The sequence below is a fragment of the Liolophura sinensis genome, chromosome 1, assembly GCF_032854445.1.
Source record: "Liolophura sinensis isolate JHLJ2023 chromosome 1, CUHK_Ljap_v2, whole genome shotgun sequence".
NCBI classification, from domain to species: Eukaryota; Metazoa; Mollusca; class Polyplacophora; order Chitonida; family Chitonidae; genus Liolophura; species Liolophura sinensis.
The window spans coordinates 23460306-23479637 of record NC_088295.1 but is presented as its reverse complement, the minus strand read 5'-3'; the positions used below and the strand labels follow the sequence as shown (position 1 = coordinate 23479637).

Here is a 19332-nt window from a genome sequence, read left to right as displayed (position 1 = left end):
TGAAACATACTCTATCACAAGGCCATCTGGGTTTGGCCGTTGGTCTACAGGGAAACCAGTGCATACTTAATTTAATGACTTTGCTTTAAGGATTATACTTGAAGACTTCTGCACATATTAAATGGCATATGCTTCATTTGTTCAATGTGCTGAGGCCGAGGAGATTTAAGTACATTGCACAGTATTTCTCTAATAAAAATAGGAATGTTTTAGCTCTTATGTAAATATTTTTCAAATCTGTGTAAAACTACATATTCTACATTCTAAACTACATATTTATTTTCTGCTAATTTCAGTCTTTGATGTGAAGCATAAAAAGTGAAAAATGTCGACCACTTGTGTGTCTGAAGGAGGAATCTCAGAAGAAAAAGCTTCAGAATTAGATTATAATGAAAAGTCTGATGTGGAAGAAGAATTGGAGATTGTAGATGAAGTTGGAGATCTGGATGACTTTGATGTGTTAGATGAAGTTGATGATGAAGATGACCTCAGTCTTGATGAGATTAGTGATGATGATGATGATGAACCTGGCCTGAAAAGAAAAGATGAAGTTTTGAAGGTCAGAGTTGAAAAGGTTGGCTGTTGTGATGTTGATGTAAAACAATAATACTGTTGTAAAAAAAACTGTTGCCGGATTTGACCAAACAAATCTGTTGTAATGTGGTGACACATGAAATATGTACGCCCAAGATTTGTCCCAAGTACTGTTTATTCACTTAAAGTCAGTTATGTGTTGTACACCATATTATTATTCTTTTGTACACTTACAAACACAAACAGTGATGCCTATAACAGTTTCAAGGCTAATTCTTATATTCTTTATTGCAGAGCCCAAGAAGCACGTTGCCAGTAAAATGCCTCACTGCAGAAGACTTAACCAGTCCTTACGTGTCTCCTGTTCTGAATGAAATAACCGCAGCATTGTCTGGCAAAATAAAAGCCAACAAAGATGGGGCAAGTTGAAGTGGGAAAATTGATTGTGTTTATTTGTTTGTCTGTCTGTCTGTCCTGAAAAAATATTGTGCATTACTTGCTTAATATGAAACAGCAGTTCATCACATTTTGGTAGTAATGTAAGGCCGGAAATAAGTTGATGCAGGACATAATAACAAATCTTCTCGGCATTGACTTTATTAGGGAAGTTACAGTGTTATTTGCATGGCAGATTTGTCCTGTACCAAACGGTTAGCCACTATCAAGATACTATTTGGTCCTTCTCCTGCTGCTAATTTCCATGCTTGTAATGTGAATCTGAATTCAAAGCTGGGAACTTTTTAACAGTTTTTCACAAATGCCAGCTGTAAAGTATGCAGGGATTTTGATGAAATTTTATTCAAACCTTGGCCTTATCACAAGCACCAACCATTTAAATTTTGGTGGTGATCTACATCTGTATATGGATTCTAGACACTTTCAAACAAATTCCACATTGACATATACGTCTGTCTGTCTGTTAAAAAATTGGCAGAAAAAGTAATGCGCAGATTGTGATGAAATTTTGTGCGCAGCTTTTACTCGCTACAAGCACGAATCCATTACAATTTGGTGGCCAGTCTATGGCTAGATGTTACAGGGTTGGCCTAATGATGATCTTTTCTCGGAAGAGTTCCCTTTTCTTTGTCTTTGCACCTCTGTCCATCCACTGGTGTATCTGTATCTATGCGAAACCCTCCCGCTTACCCCTGTGTTTATAAAGGAGGCAAACCCAGATAATGAACTGATGATTTTTTTTTATTCCTGCATTGGCATATATCATGCTTGCACATAGGGTTGTCATTCCTTTAAAAAATATATATATAAAGGGTTGGTGTCCAGATTGGTTATTTATTCATAATTAGCTACACCTATATATATTGTTAAATTGAGTGTGAAAAATATTGAAAAGATGTGCATTATCTGAGTAATATGACACTAAAATCAATAAATAATGAGGCAGGGTTTATGCATTTTTTTTGCCAACACTTAGTAGTCTTCGCCGAATGACGTCATACAAGCCCAACTTTTAGGAACTGTCAGAGGGTCTAGCACCATTTATTTCAGTGTTAAAAAAGCCACAAAAGTGATAACAAGCATATGGAATTCTCCATGAAATGGTTTACTGTTCTGCATACGGCTATAAAAACAGGTGGTCGAAGAATCCTGAGGTTTTTTCAAGTTTCCAGATGATTTGGCCCTTAGAAAAGTGTGGATTCACAGCACAAGACGAAGAGGTTTTATACCCTCCAAGCACAGCTATATCTGCTCTCGCCACTTTCCAGCAGAAAGCTACAAGAAGAATACAGATAAACACGAAAGATTTGGCTATATGGGCACAGCAGTCGACTAAAGCCTGAAGCTATTTCCAGCATAGTCACCACGGTAACAGACACAGCCCAGAACGTCTTTATTGGGACAATTTGCCTGAAACCGCCGATATGCACATATTGACGAATGCACAATAACTGGCCTTCCTCCAAGGCTTTCCTCTCAGCCTCGCTGACTTCTATACAAACACAGACTTTGCAATTCCGTCGGCATCTTTAGGTGATTTCCTAATTGCATTCACTGATTATGAAATACTATTACAAAACTGAACTGACAACTGATAGATAGCACATCTCTGTACACACCAATGTCCAAATCGCACATGTATTAGTATTGTACAAGACTATAGGCCTGTAATTGGCTTAAGCTATTCTGACCAGCTAGACTTGGGTTGGCCATCTATGACATCACCCACTGAGTAGCTGGAGATCAACTAGGGTAGTAAATCGATTGTTTTGGGTGATTTAAGGTCATAATTACGTTTCTCAGAGGCCTTCCTGGTAACATACTGTGTAAACATAAGTTTTATAATTAGGAAAATCCCTAAATCTGGACACTAATCTTTTAATTATGTGTTTTATGTTATTTTATTTTTTTTAAGTGGTTTTTCTTTTTTTTTTTGTAGTGTTACAGAAATACTGCTGCAGGGATCAAAGGAAGCCAACACCAATCAGACCTTCACCAAGGCGAAAAAAGGTACAGTGTTGTTTTGGCAGAGCATGGGAAGTAGGCCATATGTCACAGTGTATTACAGCTGTTACAATGTAGATTTGCATATGTAATTGCGAGCAATTATTATAATTGTAAATTGCCTAGTGTATAATTGTGAAAACATTTAAATGTTGAGTTAATCTACTGTGTGACATGTTTTTCTTACCTACAAGCAGTTTTTAAATCGAATGATGTGTAAACAGAACTTTTTCTTATGTTTTAGATATGCTAAGGAATAAGGTTAAGCAATTTCAGAGGTCAGGCAGGCTACCAGGTAAGGAATATCCCAGTTTTAATGATGTTTTTTGACTTTCAGGAAGCCTATGGCAACAGAGTTTTTTGTGTGAAAAAAAATCCCTTCATCTTGTCTGTTTGCCTTTCTCATCATATATTTAAGGATTTACAGGATCGTGTTGTGTTCATACTGACCTTACACAAGCTCTGAAACTCTTTCATACACGTGTGTTAGATCATACATTTAAGTGAAAATCATTGACAGTCTGAATGTTGTGTTGTGTGTTTTCAAACATATATGTGACTGAGTAAGCTGACCATGATGGTGCTGTTCCCAGTGTATTTTGGGAAAGTACTTAATGTGTCACATCTATTTGGCTAGTGCCAAGGAATTGACATGCACTATGGACAAACTACACATACTGGCTAACCCTGCCTTGTACAGTCATAAGTTTAAATGAAGAGTGTGACCCAGCTCATGCTGATCTTCATGCGGATGTTTTTACTGTTACCAGGGTAACACCCTGAGGAGTGAGACCAGAGCTCATAAGCTGGTTGAACTGACGGCATGTCAGTGGGAATGTATAGCTTGTTACGTCATATTCACCATGTATGTAGCATATTCTTGACTTGTTTTTTCACAGGCCTAGCAGAAGGTAGTCTCATCTTTGTGAGAAAAATTCCAATAGATGCAGGAGCCGGATTGCTGAAGAGTTTGTTCCCTAATGCCAGAAATATTCTTCTGCCTCGAAGTGATGATGGCTTAAACTTGGGGTAAAGAGAAGAGATTTGGCATCTGATGAGTTACCATGTCTTATTCTGACAAGATTGTGATATTTGTGTGTTTAATTAATTTTCAGCTCTAAGATACGTGTATGCTGGGCACTGACTGCCCTCAGGAGAAAAATATGTGGTAGGGATGTCATTGTGAGACGGTTGTTATCTGAGTATGCCAATGACAGAAGTTAAAAAGAGCCAAGAAGATACTGGAAGAAAAAGTCTTTTTCTGAGCTAACAGTAGATGCTTTTTGTGAGCTTCTTAAAAACACAAGCTAGCATTGAAACGATGGAAAAGTGTTTGTCATTTTCTTGAGAAGTTGCCACAGTACTGGAAAGTTGAAATATATGCCTTACCCATATAACAGAACTTATGTGGAATATCCCTCAAGCCCTTTGGAAACCAAAAGTAGAGATGAAACTACAGGAATGTCTGCACTGAAACTGCATGTATACTGATGTGAAATCCATGTATGCATACGAAGTTAGGCTGCTGGCAGTGTTGGAATTTAGGAGCAACCTCATCTGAACTCATTGGCATATGGTGACCGGAAAATCATGAATCTAGGATAAACTCAGGAGAATTCAGAAGTGTTGAGCCAAAGCCAGCAGGAATTGTTGATTAATCGGATATTTACATGTACTTTGTGGATGGCGTATTTGGTATCACAGGTGCATAATAGGTTTTCAGAGTATTTATGGGAAATTGGAGACTCAACACATTGAGAAGACATTGAAAAATTATGATGGACCAAAACCAATCTGATTAAAATCAGATCGCTTATATATCACTTCACTATCAACGATCTGCCACACTCCCTATCCCCATCGCATTCAGTTACCTCAGCTGAGCTGATGACATAAATAACCAGTAGTGACCAATCAACATGAGGCTTTCTAAGGAGCTTGTTTTCGTCAGGAATAGTTGGTGTCTGTCGGGAAAAGGGGAATTCCCATTTCCCTGCAGATGAAGTAGCTTGGCTCAGCAACAGGGTGGATATGCCAAGGAAAACGTATCATCATTTTCCTTCAAACAAGTGTGTTCACTTGAAATACTGATATATCAGATGTTTTCTTGTGCAAATGAAAATCCTGGAAATTGCAGCATCTCATAATATAACTGACAGAGAAAATCTGTACTGCAGCTGCTAACACTCAAGCTCAGATAGAAGCTTCTTCAAAACTCGAAGACACTGATGCATGACAACTGCCAGATGAGTAGAATCATTTATAAGGTCAGTTGAGGAAGAACTGTTGTTCCCCAGAGGTTGCCCATGTGACTGAGTTAATAGCTGGTGGAGTGCAGTGAGTTTGATTGTATCATAGTATTATGATACATTGCAAACAGGACTATGTTTATGGAGAAATTTTGAGACTGAAAGGAAAGATGCTACCTGAGTAGTCATCATGTATGAAGATCTATTCAATGATACCATTAGGTAGAGTGAAATGACACTCTGCAAAATAAGATTTTGTGTGTTGAACAAGTGCACAGCGTTTTAGGATACTGGGTCTGGATCATGGGAAAGGGTTGTCCACATGTACTGTCTGAATGTCACATGGAACTTTGATATTTACTGTCTGAATATCACATGGAAGTGTGTCCCACATATACTGTCTGAATATCATATGGAAGTGTGTCCTATATATGCTGTCAGAATATCACATGGAAGTATGTCCTACATATACTGTCTGAATATCACATGGAAGTGTGTCCTATATATGCTGTCAGAATATCACATGGAAGTATGTCCTACATATACTGTCTGAATATCACATGGAAGTGTGTCCTATATATGCTGTCAGAATATCACATGGAAGTATGTCCTACATATACTGTCTGAATATCATATGGAAGTGTGTCCTATATATGCTGTCAGAATATCACATGGAAGTATGTCCTACATATACTGTCTGAATATCACATGGAAGTGTGTCCTACATATGCTATCCGAATATCACGTGGAAGTGTGTCCTACATATGCTGTCTGAATATCACATAGAAGTGTGTCCTACATATACTGTCTGAATACCACATGGAAGTGCGTCCTACATATACTGTCTGAATATCACGTGGAAGTGTGTCCTACATATACTGTCTGAATACCACATGGAAGTGCGTCCTACATGTACTGTCTGAATATCACGTGGAAGTGTGTCCTACATATACTGTCTTAATATCACATGGAAGTGCATCCTAGATGAGCTCTCTGAATGTTACATGGAAGGTTGTCTTACATATGCTGTCTGAAAATCCTATGGAAGTTTGTCCTACATATATTGTCTGAATATCTCATGGAACTGTGATTTACATTATACTGTCTTAATGTCACCTGGAAGTGTGTCCTACATATACCGGCTGAATATCACATGAAAGTGTGTCCAACACATGCTGAGCTTCCCTTGGAACTGTTTCCTACATGTACTGTCTGAATATCACACTGGTGTGTGACACACATTTACTGTCTGAATATCACATGGAACTGTGTTGTGCATAATGTGTGTGATTATCACATGGAACTGTGATTCACATATACTGTCTGAATATCACATGGAACTGTGGTGCACAAGATGTGTGTGACTATCACATGGAACTGTGATTCGCACATTCTGTCTGAACATCGCATGGAACTGTGTTGCGCACAATGTGTGTGACTATCACATGGAACTGTGATTCACATACTGTCTGGATATGTGGCTTGCCATACACTGTCTGAATATCACATGGAACTGTGTCTCACAAATACTGCCTGAATATCATGTAGAATTGTGTCTGTATAAAAAAAACTGTCTAAATATCGTGTGGATCTGTGACCCACTTATGCCGTCTGAATACCACAAGGAAAGAACTGTTGGCTGCATTTATGCAATCTGAATATCACATGGAAAAAAGTGTTGTTTGCATATGCTGTCTGAATATGAAATGGAAGTGTTACCCATAAACGTGATCTGAATTTCACGTGGAAGGGAGTGTTGCTCACAAAAAACATGCATGCTATCTGAATATCACATGGAAGGAAGTGTTGCTCTCAAAAAACATGCATGCTATCTGAATATCACATGGAAGGAAGTGTTGCTCACAAAAAACATGCATGCTGTCGGAATATCACATGGAAGGAAGTGTTGCTCACATAGACAGTCTGAATATCACATGAAATATCTTTTTTGCTGCTTGAATGTAACTGTGGTATGCAAATAAAATCATGTGGAAGGTTTGCAAACATATACCGTCTGAATATCAGATGTAATATGTACACCATGTGGATATCAGATAGAAATGTGGTTCATATACATGGTCTGACAGTCATGCCAAGGTGAGGCACACAGGAACTGCTTAAATATCACCTGGAATGTATCCATTTCAAACTGTCTTGGTGCCACTTGAAAGTGCGAAAAACTGTCAGAATTTCACGTGGAAATGTATCCAGCATATGCCATCTCAACGCTACAGAAAAGTGAGGCCCACATGCAGTCAGAATTTCACATGGAAATGTATACAGTATAGAGTGAATGCCACAGGAAAGTGAGGCCCATATGCAGTCAGAATTTCACATGGAAATGTATACAGTATAGAGTGGATGCTACAGAAAAGTGAGGCCCACATGCAGTCAGAATTTCACATGGAAATGTTTACAGTATAGAGTGAATGCTACAGAAAAGTGAAGCCCATATGCAGTCAGAATTTCGCATGGAAATGTATCCAATATAGAGTGGATGCTACAGAAAAGTGAGGCCCATATGCAGTCAGAATTTCACATGGAAATGTATCTAATATAGAGTGGATGCATTATAGACTGTGTGAATGCCACAGGAAAGCTTTCTCAACTCTACAGTAAAATGAGGCCCACATGCAGTCAGAATTTCACATGGAAATGTATCCAGTATAGAGTGGATGCCACAGGAAAGTGAGGCCCATATGCAGTCAGAATTTCACATGGAAATGTATCCAATATAGACTGTGTGATGCCACAGGAAAGCTATCTCAATTCTACAGTAAAGTGAGGCCCACTTGCAGTCAGAATTTCACATGGAAATTTTTTCCAATATGGACTGCATGAATGCCACAGGAAAGCTATCTCAATTCTGCAGTAAAGTGAGGCCCACTTGCAGTCAGAATTTCACATGGAAATTTTTTCCAATATGGACTGCATGAATGCCACAGGAAAGCTATCTCAATTCTGCAGTAAAGTGAGGCCCACTTGCAGTCAGAATTTCACATGGAAATTTTTTCCAATATGGACTGCATGAATGCCACAGGAAAGCTATATCACTTCTACAGTAAAGTGAGACCCACTTACAGCCAGAATTTCACATGGAAATTTTTTCCAATATGGACTGCATGAATGCCACAGGAAAGCTATCTCAATTCTGCAGTAAAGTGAGGCCCACTACTTGCAGTCAGAATTTCACATGGAAATGTATCCAGTATAGACTGTCAGAATTCCACTGCAAAGGGAGGCCTATATACAGCCAGAATTTCACGTGGAAATTCCACATGGTCTCATTGCCGCAGGAAAGTGTAAATGTGGAAGGCAGGCCTATACAATGGCGCTTGAAATGGAACCCACATGAAGCACACTTCATTTATTCAATGTTGTGACGAAACATTCCTGTAGACATCCCACTGTGGTAAGGATCACTGGTCACATCATATCACAGTGGAATTTATGAAGAAATATTCCAGTGTCCCTGAGCCAATACATGGTGCCAATTTCATTTTGGAAACTATCTCAATATGTGGTTTTGAAAAGCACTGTACAAGTGGAACATAACAACGTTAACTGGACTCAGGTTAATTTGTTATGACTTACAGATAGAACTGTGCCGTTGACAGCTAAAACCCCTCTAAGACATTGGAGGACAATCTATTATTGAGGATCAGTATGGATCAGTATACTGTCTATCATAGTGTTGTTTATTCACAGCTCTACTGTGTGAGAAAGAGGCACCTTATTTATGTAATCAAGTGCAAGATACATATACTTTGTATTTTGTAGTGTGGGAAACGGATCTTCTCAGTATGAGGACTCAGCATACGGTTTCCAGAGATGAAGTAACGTAACTTGGAACTAACATTGCTTGCGTCTATAGAATGAATGTCTTCCATTTAAAAATATCCGGCAGTGGATGTATAAATTACAGTATATTAAAATATATGTCTGCTTACTTTAGTCTCTCGAAATTATGACCATTATATCAAAAATTATGATACTTTCATCTTTTTCATCATTGAGACGCTCACAGTTTGTAAGCATATCCCATGCAGATGTTAACTGAAGCGTTTATGAAATAGGGAGGATCATTTTGAAAGGGTCTGTATTTCCCAGAGAATTTTGTTATAATCATTAGTTTGATATTGATTTCAGTATACCTGTAGATTATTGGCTGCGCTAATGCAGGAAATATTTTATTTTTTTGACAGATTTGCCATTCTTCAACCAGACAAGGAGGAGGATAAGACTTTTACAGTGCAGCAGCCTGGTCATCCGGTGAAAACACAAAGAGGTTAGTCTGTAAAGTTGACACGTACGTCTGAAGGTCCCTCAGCAACCTGTAGATGGTTGTGGGTTTCCCCCGGGCTCTGCCCGATTTCCTCCCACCATAATGCTGGCTGCCGTTGTATAAGTGAAATATTCTTGGGAATGGCGTAAAACACCTATCAAATAAATAAATAAATAAATGTAAAGATGACAGAAATTAGCTTAATATTTATGCTAATTGTTTTCAGTAAAGTAAAAACTCTTGTATTCATTGAAGTCATGAACTTTTATTTCTTTTTTTATTAAGACTGTATGCTCAGTACTAATATGTTAACTTTGATCTCAGTTTTGTAGTTATATATGATTGATATACAAGCTCATGTGTTCAGACTGAAGTAATTTTTACAATTTATTGATGTAAATCTTGATGTATTCTGTTGGACAGCAGGCAGCAGTCTTTCAAACATTAGCTCCAAAAGTCATAATTCCGGAGATAATGGAAGCATGGGGTCATCTCTACCAGAATTCAAGCTGTCAAAAACCGCAGAAAAACCCCAGGGTACTTGTAATGACAGTTTCCGCACCCATCAGAGTAAATCTGATGATCTGGCTGATAATGACGTTGAGTACAACCCACCAGCTCGTGGTAGAGGATTTAAACGTGGAATGTCGATGAGAGGTGGGCGAGGCCTCTACCATGGGAGGCTCATAGGAAAAAATCAAGGCCATCAAGATAAGTTCCGAGGTAACCAAGGTCGTGGAATGCAGTTCAGAGGTAGTCGAGGTGTCAAGGTGCTATTGAGAGATAATCAAGGTGTCGAGATGCTATTGAGAGATTCTAGAACATCATTCCGAGGCAAGAAAGATGGTGGAATGTCCTTCAGAGACAATGATAGTCGAGGAAAGCCGTTCAGAGGGAATAGAGGTCGAGGAAACCTGTTTAGAGGGAATAGAGGTTTTCAACGTGGAATGCCCAACTCTAGAGAGAGAGGTTTGATTGGAGGAAGAGGGTTTAATCATTTAAGAAACGACAACGGGCACTCTCATAGAGGTAGAGGCTTCAGACGCAACTTCCACAGACAAGCCGGAGATTCCCATGGTGAGGTGGACCATTATGTTTCCATTGGTGGTGCGGAGATGGGTGATCACCGTGGTGATGATACGTGGGGTTACACTGAAGACAACCCTTTCTACAAAGATGACCTTCGCTATGAAGATGACCTTTGCTATGAAGATGCCATTCAGTATGATGATGACCCTCTGCAAGAGTATGAGCTTCAGCATGAGGATGATCCTCGCTATGATGACCTTCGTCCTGGAGACAACCTTCACTATGATGGTGATCAGTATGAACCAGACATCAGGTACAGAGACAGGCGACAATCTACGGAAAGATATGAAGAAGATATTGCAATCGGTGGCAGGGCTTACTCTCAAGGTATGTGCTAAAAGAGTAGGATCAGACTCTACTATGATTTTTGTACTTTCTAACATTATGTTTAGCAAAAATAATTTATGTAATATATTTGTGACAGTACTGTTGTCATCATTTGAATTTGGTAATTTTTTGGTATAGTATTGTTCTACTTTTAATAGTTATTATGCTAAGTGCATCTTATCTTACAGATGATTCTGTCAGCAGACATCCCAGCCCAGTAAGTATGAAGTATTTAGATTTCCAGTTAAAAGTCTGGAGTAAACATTACACACATGTCACCGCAAGCAAAAAGTTTTGTTCAAATGTTCCTTTGTATTGAGTCCATTTTATTCTTTCCTCTTTTCCTGGCAATAAGATGAATTTTATGTGTAATCACAAATGAATGAGATCTTTTTATATTCTTAAGGAATTTGAATGCTACAGAGAACGTTTTAGAATGTATGACAGACGAGCATCTATTGACCAGCAAAACAGATTTCCTGATGATCATTGGCACTCTAGAGGTAAGAGGAAGAGGAGTGCTTCGCCTTACAGGAACAGAGGGAAAGAGAGTTACCACGATGACTCAGCACCTATACGGGATGACCTCTCAGACTCCCACAGAAGCAGAAGATCCTGGGGGCAGGGCAGTACAAAGAAGATCGTAAGAACTGAGGATGGAGAGTTGTTGATCGCCGATTCCTCTCGAGAGCCATCTGAGGGGTCAAGAAGTTCAGAGTTAAGGGGGCGGCCATGGAGACCTGGAAATAGAGGTTGCAGAAAAAGAGAGGGGTCCAGAGACTTCAGGCATCAAGAAGATCATCCAATAAATAGGGAAGGGCGAGCAGATAGGATGTCAGACCCAAGATCAAGATCAAGGACTCCCGGTATGTGGAGGAAGCCTGTAGAGGACAGTTTGTCTCCAGAAAGACAGTTGCACTCACCTAGTCCAGATAGGAAGTCTGGTAGAGTTACACCCCTTCAGTCAGACGTGGCTGAGTCCAGAATGGTTCCACAAGTGGGTGGATTAGAGGAAACCTCAGACAGAGGTGGTATCATATTAACTCGGACTCTGAATGGGGATATTTTGTTGTCAACAGCTGAGACAGCCACAGTAAAGCCAGTTTTGCCATTGACCCCGGTTGATCATACCATAGAAAGACATGTGAATGCTGTGAGGACAATAGAGGCGTCCATTGGATTACCAGATTCCTCCCTACTGGAGGACAAGAGAGGCAGACTTCATGGTAGATCTCCTGCTGAATACAGAGCTTCCAAGTCACCAGGTAGTCGCCGCTCTGGCAGTAGGTGCCTGGAATCTGCTACTGGTGGTGAGAATGAGGACAATGGTGGGAGGAGGAGAGGGGACAGGCCCAGGCACTCCACAGACACATATCGACGCAGTGCTTCAAAGGAGTTTAATGATTATGACAGGAATCGCTCAAAGGTGCATCGTTCAAGAAGTCCTCAGAGACGAGGACTGGAGAGGCTGTCGGCAGCTAGAGAATATGAAGATGCTAGAGGCAGGTTCCACGATGATGATGGTATTGATGAACACAGGGGTGGTAGGCGCCCTTTACCTCCTAGACATTATCAGAAGCAAAATGTGCATTACAGTTCCAGAGACGAGGGAACAGAGTATGATGAAGATGAGAGAAGTTACATCAGATCAGATAGATCCAGGAGTCATTCTCGAGCAAGCAGTCAACCATTTGAACACAACACTCAGGACAATAGTAGAAGAGTCTTTGCGAGCGGACATCAGAGATTTGCACATCCAGGTTCATCTCAAGAGTCTGATGTGGAAGATTACGCGGCACATCTTAAGTACACAAAACCCAAATCACGGCTTGACACAAAAACTCACATCATACAAAGAGCTGATGCTAAATCCTACAAAGTACGGATTCGCAATGACTACTACAGCCCAAATAAACCACGGAAACATATCAAAAATAGAGGCATTGAGGAATCTTTTGAAGCTATTGACTCGGAGGAAGATTCAGAAAGTTTGGTCATGATGGATGGGGCTGGAATCCGACCAGAGAGTGACGCACAAAGCACCAAGAAACATGATGTGGTCGCAAGTTTTAAAAACAGTCCTGAAATGCCAAAAAATCAATCTGAAAATTTTAAAAACTCTCAGGTTTCTCCAAAAACTAACATTCCATTAGGGGCCAAACACAACACTATACCTGGTAAAAAGTTGTCCAGTACCCACAAAAGTGCCTCCCCTATTTCTCCCAGTGCTGGTGGAAGGTACTTCAACAGGTCAACTACTCTACATCAGATGTCTGGAAAGGTCCAAGGCTCAACTTCCACAACCAGTGTGCCAAGTAAGCCTCATCCTGCTGCAAGTGCTGGAGTAAAACAGACCTCATCAGGTGGGACCACATCTCAAAGCAGTTTAAATGTGTCTAGAAGCTTTAAAGGCTCCCAGCAATCTGCAGCATCCCTGAACACAACCTCACATCCAACTAGACTGGGCAGCACTCAAGGGTCATTAATTCAGCTTACAACGGGGAGTAGCAAACCCCAGCAGGGCAGTGTTCCAGCCTGGAAAACTTGTAATACACAGAAAGCTAAGTGGCTTCCCAAAAAGCCTTTCCAGAAGAAGAATCCAAGATGGATGGGGCAAAAGTTCCAAAGGTGAAATGGTGTTACTTGAAATGGCAGTGAACTGATCTGTAGTTCTTTCTTCTGTTCCTAAAAGAAATTTTAGATAAATATGCCTGAAGTGACAATGGATACCTATATCATTCTTGATCATCATGGATAAGACAATATTAGTATTTTGTCACTTAATTATCTGATCTGATCTTGCTAACTGTATTTGTGAGACAAAATGTAAAAGAACTTGCAAAAGTCACGCTAAAATACTTGGACCATATCATGACTTAGCTTACAAGTTTTGTAACCCACTGTCCTGTTTTCTATGATTTCTGTAATGTTAGGTGTATTTTCCTGTCCTTTGAAAGACATAAACTAATTATTAGACCTTCCCTTATTGTAGACCCTGGAGCTTTAGTAAATTTCAGTTATAATCATAATGATGTGATTTAAATTCTGCTTTGCTTAACAGTGCCAACCAACCAACAAATACTTCTGCTGATGTCTCAGATGTACGCAGGATGTTGATGTAAGTATTTTGGAGTCTGCAAAACAAACTTTACATCTCATGGCCTACAAGAAAGCTTTGTGATTTTGCTCAGCCATGATATTGAGCTTTTCAGGCTTGATTTTGGGGTAAATACTTGTACCTCCAAAAACAAGGCTGGCCACAATAGTTAAAGAAAATACTAAAATGAAATACATATCAGATCAAGGCAATGTCATACCCATAGTTTTTCTTGAAAATATAGATTAAGGTCGATTCGGCAAAAGCATTTATAAATCTTTATGCACAGTATGCATTTGAATGATGAAATCTGACAAACTGTGTGTGTTAAGTCAAAAAACAAACAAACCCTGATATGGTGTGACTGGTCCCGGTACAGTGAGAAAAGGTCATCCTAGAATCCAAAGTTTCAAATGCATATAACTAGATTGAAAAAAAAATTCTAAAACAAATAAATCGAACTATGTTTATGAAGAGTGTCTAATGGTCTTTTAACTGACATATACTTTAGCTTAGTGTTTTCTTTGCCTGGATCACTGCGACTTTCTTAACATGTTTGAATCTCTTGCTGTTGAGTTTGTCAGATCCCTAGCGAAGGTTGGTGGTTTACTCCTGTAATTGATTCCTCAACCCATAAGCTGCTGTTATATAAATTAAAATTTTTGAGCTAAACACAATTCAATCAGAGTAAAACAAGGATTGTTAATACTGCAATTCAGTTGTGTTTTGTATTGTAGCAACCAGTTGCAGTTGTTAGAACAAGGTGTACAAACTGATCCATCTGCCATATCCAACATTGCACAGCAGCTTAAAAAGCTTGGTCATCAGAAACATATGCAGGCCAGTGTGACTCAAGGCTCATCATCTTTACCTTCCTGTGGTAATGCCAACTTAAGTTCTGGATCAGGGCAGGGATGGACAGCTTCCCTGCAGAATCAGGGTTACAGTTCTTCAAGCCAGGCTTCTGTGGTGGACAACCAACCATACTGTGGCCCTTCTGGAGTGAGCCAGGCCTGGCAGAGATTTCCTACCAACAGTGGGGGTTATGGCTCTGGGGTACAGCAGTATGGAGATGTAACACAGACTGGGTTAGGGACTGGACCACAGATACGCCCCAGTAATCCCCATGGTAGCAGATCTTATACCTCTCATCAGTATTCCAACTCAACAAGGCAAGTGTCCAGCTCAGGAAATGTACCCTCCAGTCATCTTGGTAACAGCCAGACATTCTCTTCAGCTCCAGGTATTGTAAGGGTTTATGTCTTTTTTTTTTCCATGTACATATAGGTACATCTCCCTTCTTGTGGAGCCTTACTGAAACATTTGACAATGTTGGCCGTTTGTGCAGGCTGTGGTTTGGTGATGACCACTTTACCTTCCACCATTATGGTGTGCACTTTGGTATGTCAAAGTTCGTCAGTAACTACCAGAGGTTGGTGGTTTGTTGCTGGGCACTGACTTCAGTTTCCTCTTCCATAAAACTGAAATCCACCTTATAAGGGAAAAATTGTTGATTATGGCATTAAACAATAATGAAAAATAATAATGAACATGTACATAAATAACAGTTCTTTTTCTTTCTCCATGTGGTCTGTATAGTACAGAAGTGTTTGCTTCTGATCTGATCTGACCAAACAGAGGTCCCTAGCCTTCTATTTTCTTGTGATATGTTTATAAAGAGAGTAGTTTGTAGCCATTCCCATCTGCCTGTCAGTACTCCAAAAGTAAATTGTGAGCAATAACCAACTTTGGATAGAGGAAGTGTCTATGGAATTATTAGAAGCGATTGGAAAGTTCAGGATGCCAGTTTCTCGATATTTGTAACCTCACAACAAATTACTGCATTGTGTATATTGCAGTGCATATATACTCTGCATGTACCTTGTAAACAGAACCTCTGAGTTTTAATTTCAAGTTGATTCTTAGCTTACGTATGACCTTAAAAGCAGCAATGTGGGTACTTCCCCAAACTTAGAGAAGAAAATTTAAATATCCATCAAATACCACACATTGGCTGAGAGGCAACACACACCCAGCATAAATTACAGGGTGTTAAAGATGGAGGATGCGATAGACTCAGCGATTTATGCCAGCTTTGCCGTTTTCAGGCTTTTTGTGTATGGCGAGGAAAAATCGCAAAAATATACAGCAGGCACCACCAGATAGAAAAAATGTGCTCTTTTCAGACTATAGTATCATGTTTTTATGTTTTCTTCTCCTTTAACACACAGCATGTAAACAGAGATAGGCTAAGTAAGTTATTTATTTATGTGATTGGTGTTTTACACCATACTGAAGAATATTTCACTTATACAATGACAGCCAGCATTATGGTGAGATTAAACCAAGCAGAGCCCGGGGAAAAACCCATGACCATCGGCTGATTGAACTAAAATTTGAAAGATGATGTTACATGTGTATTTACATCCATGTATGATAATGTTTGTAGGAACTGTTCAGCAAGGGAAACTGTAGCACTAAACAGGTTCAAATTTCCCTATCACATTGGTAGGGTTTAGGGTTTCATAAACTGCAGAATTTTTTTTTGTAGGGCTGGGGTTATGAAGATTTTATTTTTTCAATGATTTATATATTTCAATGTAATGTTCTGATTCCATTGTATCATTATGTATGCTGTTTTTACATTTCACCATGTGTTTTTGTTCTGATTTCAGTGTATCAGACACCACAGTCCAACTCTAGGATTATATGGCCATCATGAAGGAAGGAACACTCTTCATTTTGTTTTCTCTCTATTTGTGCTGAAGTTAAAGGCCTGAATGGTTTCATTATTGTGAGCGTGTAATTCAAGGAAAATAGTTCTAGAATGAGTCCATGTATTTTTTTGTGTTTAATTAAGTTAAACCAGTTCATCAGTACATCCACTAACCTGATGGTGTTCCTGATGGTTAAATTATCACTGCATGATAATACAGTAAAATTATGAGAACACCAACTGTTGTTTGGTTGGAAGAGATTTCATCAAAATTTGTTTTGTTATTGAAGTGTAGTGTGTGAGGAACAACATTTTGTCATCTTGTTTCTGAAATGAAATGGATTGATACTTCATGATGATGTTTGATAGTGACCACCTGTCCTCTTCAGAGAAATGATTGTTGTTTGTTCATTATGGTAATAGCAGTATTCATATCACTGATATACAGTGAACGTAAACCATGGCTTCAATTTTCCATAAAACCACATTAGCTACCTGGAATAAATACTTTTCTCAGGTTGGATTTACCATGAATTTGTATCTTCATCTGTTGTTCAGTTTAGCATCTGTTACCTGAAAAAAAGGATGTCATTAAACAATAACTTACAATACATACCTTCTCCAATATTTAGAATATATGTATTCTGAGAGTATAGAAAAGGCCTCAGGAGCTGCTTTCACAGCACTTTTACATCAGGCAGATTTATTGTTCAGGTGACCAGATGGAGATTTGGATTGAACATATATATTTTTAACAGGGCGGCTTTAGCCTAGACCACAGACTTTCTCTTAGGTTTATATCTCCTGTGAATTAATGGCTCTCCAGAGAAGTTCCCTTTCCTAAAATGTGACATTTTTTATTCCAAATGTTAACTTCAGTGAAAGTGTTTAACAAACCATCATTACAATTTTATCGATGTTATGTATAAAGAGTTTTTGTGATCATGGAGAAGAACCAGTGGTGTGTTACAGGTACCCATGTCAGCTGTAATCTATGGTTTCATTTACACCTTGTTTTAAATTTACCTTGAATGAAATAGAAACTCATCTTTTTGTATGTAAATTTCCTGTTGATCATGGTTACATTCAATCACATTTCATCTTGAGTAGTCGGTAATGGTAATTGTACCAGTGTACAAGGAGCTATTTGTTATTGTCAGCAGTTATTGGCTACTTTCTTGTAATGTTTTGTTATCAGTAAAATAACCCTGAAAAGAAATGCCAGTACATGTATGCTTTAGTATGCATGATGAATAAATATTCGAAAACGTACCAAATTGGAATCTTTGAAGTGAATGTTCAGTGTTCTTTATGTTTTTCTCTTGATGCTGGGACAGTTATGGCTACCCAGTTATTTGCTGGATAACTCGCCCAAATTCTACCAAGCCAGTTTGATCAGAGCTCCAAACAGCCGTAAACCCATGTGGCTTAGTGTTTAATGTACCAGTAGGTTAGATCTTTTTATTGATGACCAAAGAGTTGCAGTCAGCTGGCAGATTTGACTGTATATGACCTGGTATTAAGTGTACGTCCAAATTGCTGTGATGCTTACAGAATATAGAACTCAGTGTGACCGTCCAGTGGGAACAAATTCCACATATGTTTGTAAATTATTTATTTTTGTCATTCGAAACAGCGGAATAACCTCTGTGAAATCTTACTGGATAGCTGGAATTTTTGAGACTACATGAGTCATGGATAGTTCAGGTGCTTGCCATCAGAACAGAATAGACGAGGTTTTATGCTGCAGTCGAGTTTGTTTCAAGCACACAACGGCTGTCTACTAATGCATAATCCAGCTCGGGCCGGACACAGATAGACACCAAAGCCTTTCACCAGATACCTCCTGACACCTCAGGAGCTAGACTAGAAGTACAGGGTTGACTGGCCTCCTTGTACTGTGAATGTAGGGATGTGGTACCACATCTGGTGAGAGGCAGCTGTATAATGCAGTAGACAAGTTGACCTGTCCTACTACATGAAGATAACACCAGGACAATACCAAACAGTCTGAAAGGCAACATTTTATGGAAGAATACATAGTTTGCACAGGCTGAAAGGCCATGCATTTCATGCAGATTCAAAATATGGTTTTCATGGTTTGTTTTAGTTTTTTTCTTGCAGTGAATAAAATGTAAAGATAGAACAGTTGAAGCACTGTAACCTCCATATTTTATTTTATTTATTTGATTGGAGTTTACACTGTACTGAATATTCCTCTTTTATGATGGTGGGCAACATTGTGGTGAGAGAAACTTAAAACTTCTATAAGAAGTCACCACTGTGACATGAACAAATTTTTGTTCATGAAAGCATTGTTAAACCCAATGCACGGCAAATTAAACCAAAATACAAAGATGAAAAGCCTGTCACACGTTGTATTGTAAATGTGCATGAATATCTTTACCACCTTATATCAGTGATAAGAAGAACGTTCATACCTATTTTTGAAAAAAGAGAAAATGTTTACATCTTGAAGTAGGCTATAGGCTACAGTAGTTTGATTTGATCGATTTATTGATTGATTTGTAAGGTTATTCGGATGACTTTTCTGCTGAATAGTAGACCTTAATGT

The 19332-nt window shown here is 39.0% G+C and overlaps 1 protein-coding gene across 4 annotated transcripts; it reads left to right on the top strand.

Moving 5' to 3' along the window:
- Positions 1 to 311: 311 nt before the first annotated feature.
- Positions 312 to 18048, top strand: LOC135473238 (uncharacterized). Of its 4 annotated transcripts, none has more exons than XM_064753093.1 (12): positions 312 to 574; positions 829 to 953; positions 2930 to 3000; positions 3239 to 3289; positions 3894 to 4023; positions 9449 to 9531; positions 9955 to 10944; positions 11133 to 11161; positions 11351 to 13572; positions 14006 to 14062; positions 14779 to 15284; positions 16717 to 18048. In XM_064753093.1, exons 1-12 carry the CDS (start codon positions 326 to 328, stop codon positions 16761 to 16763), a joined length of 4560 nt encoding a protein of 1519 aa, XP_064609163.1. In that variant the 5' UTR covers positions 312 to 325; the 3' UTR covers positions 16764 to 18048. The 4 variants fall into 4 exon arrangements, with proteins under 4 accessions (XP_064609163.1, XP_064609171.1, XP_064609156.1 ...); XM_064753101.1 differs by having other exon boundaries at positions 9952 to 10944; positions 11411 to 13572; XM_064753086.1 differs by having other exon boundaries at positions 9952 to 10944.
- Positions 18049 to 19332: the final 1284 nt, after the last annotated feature.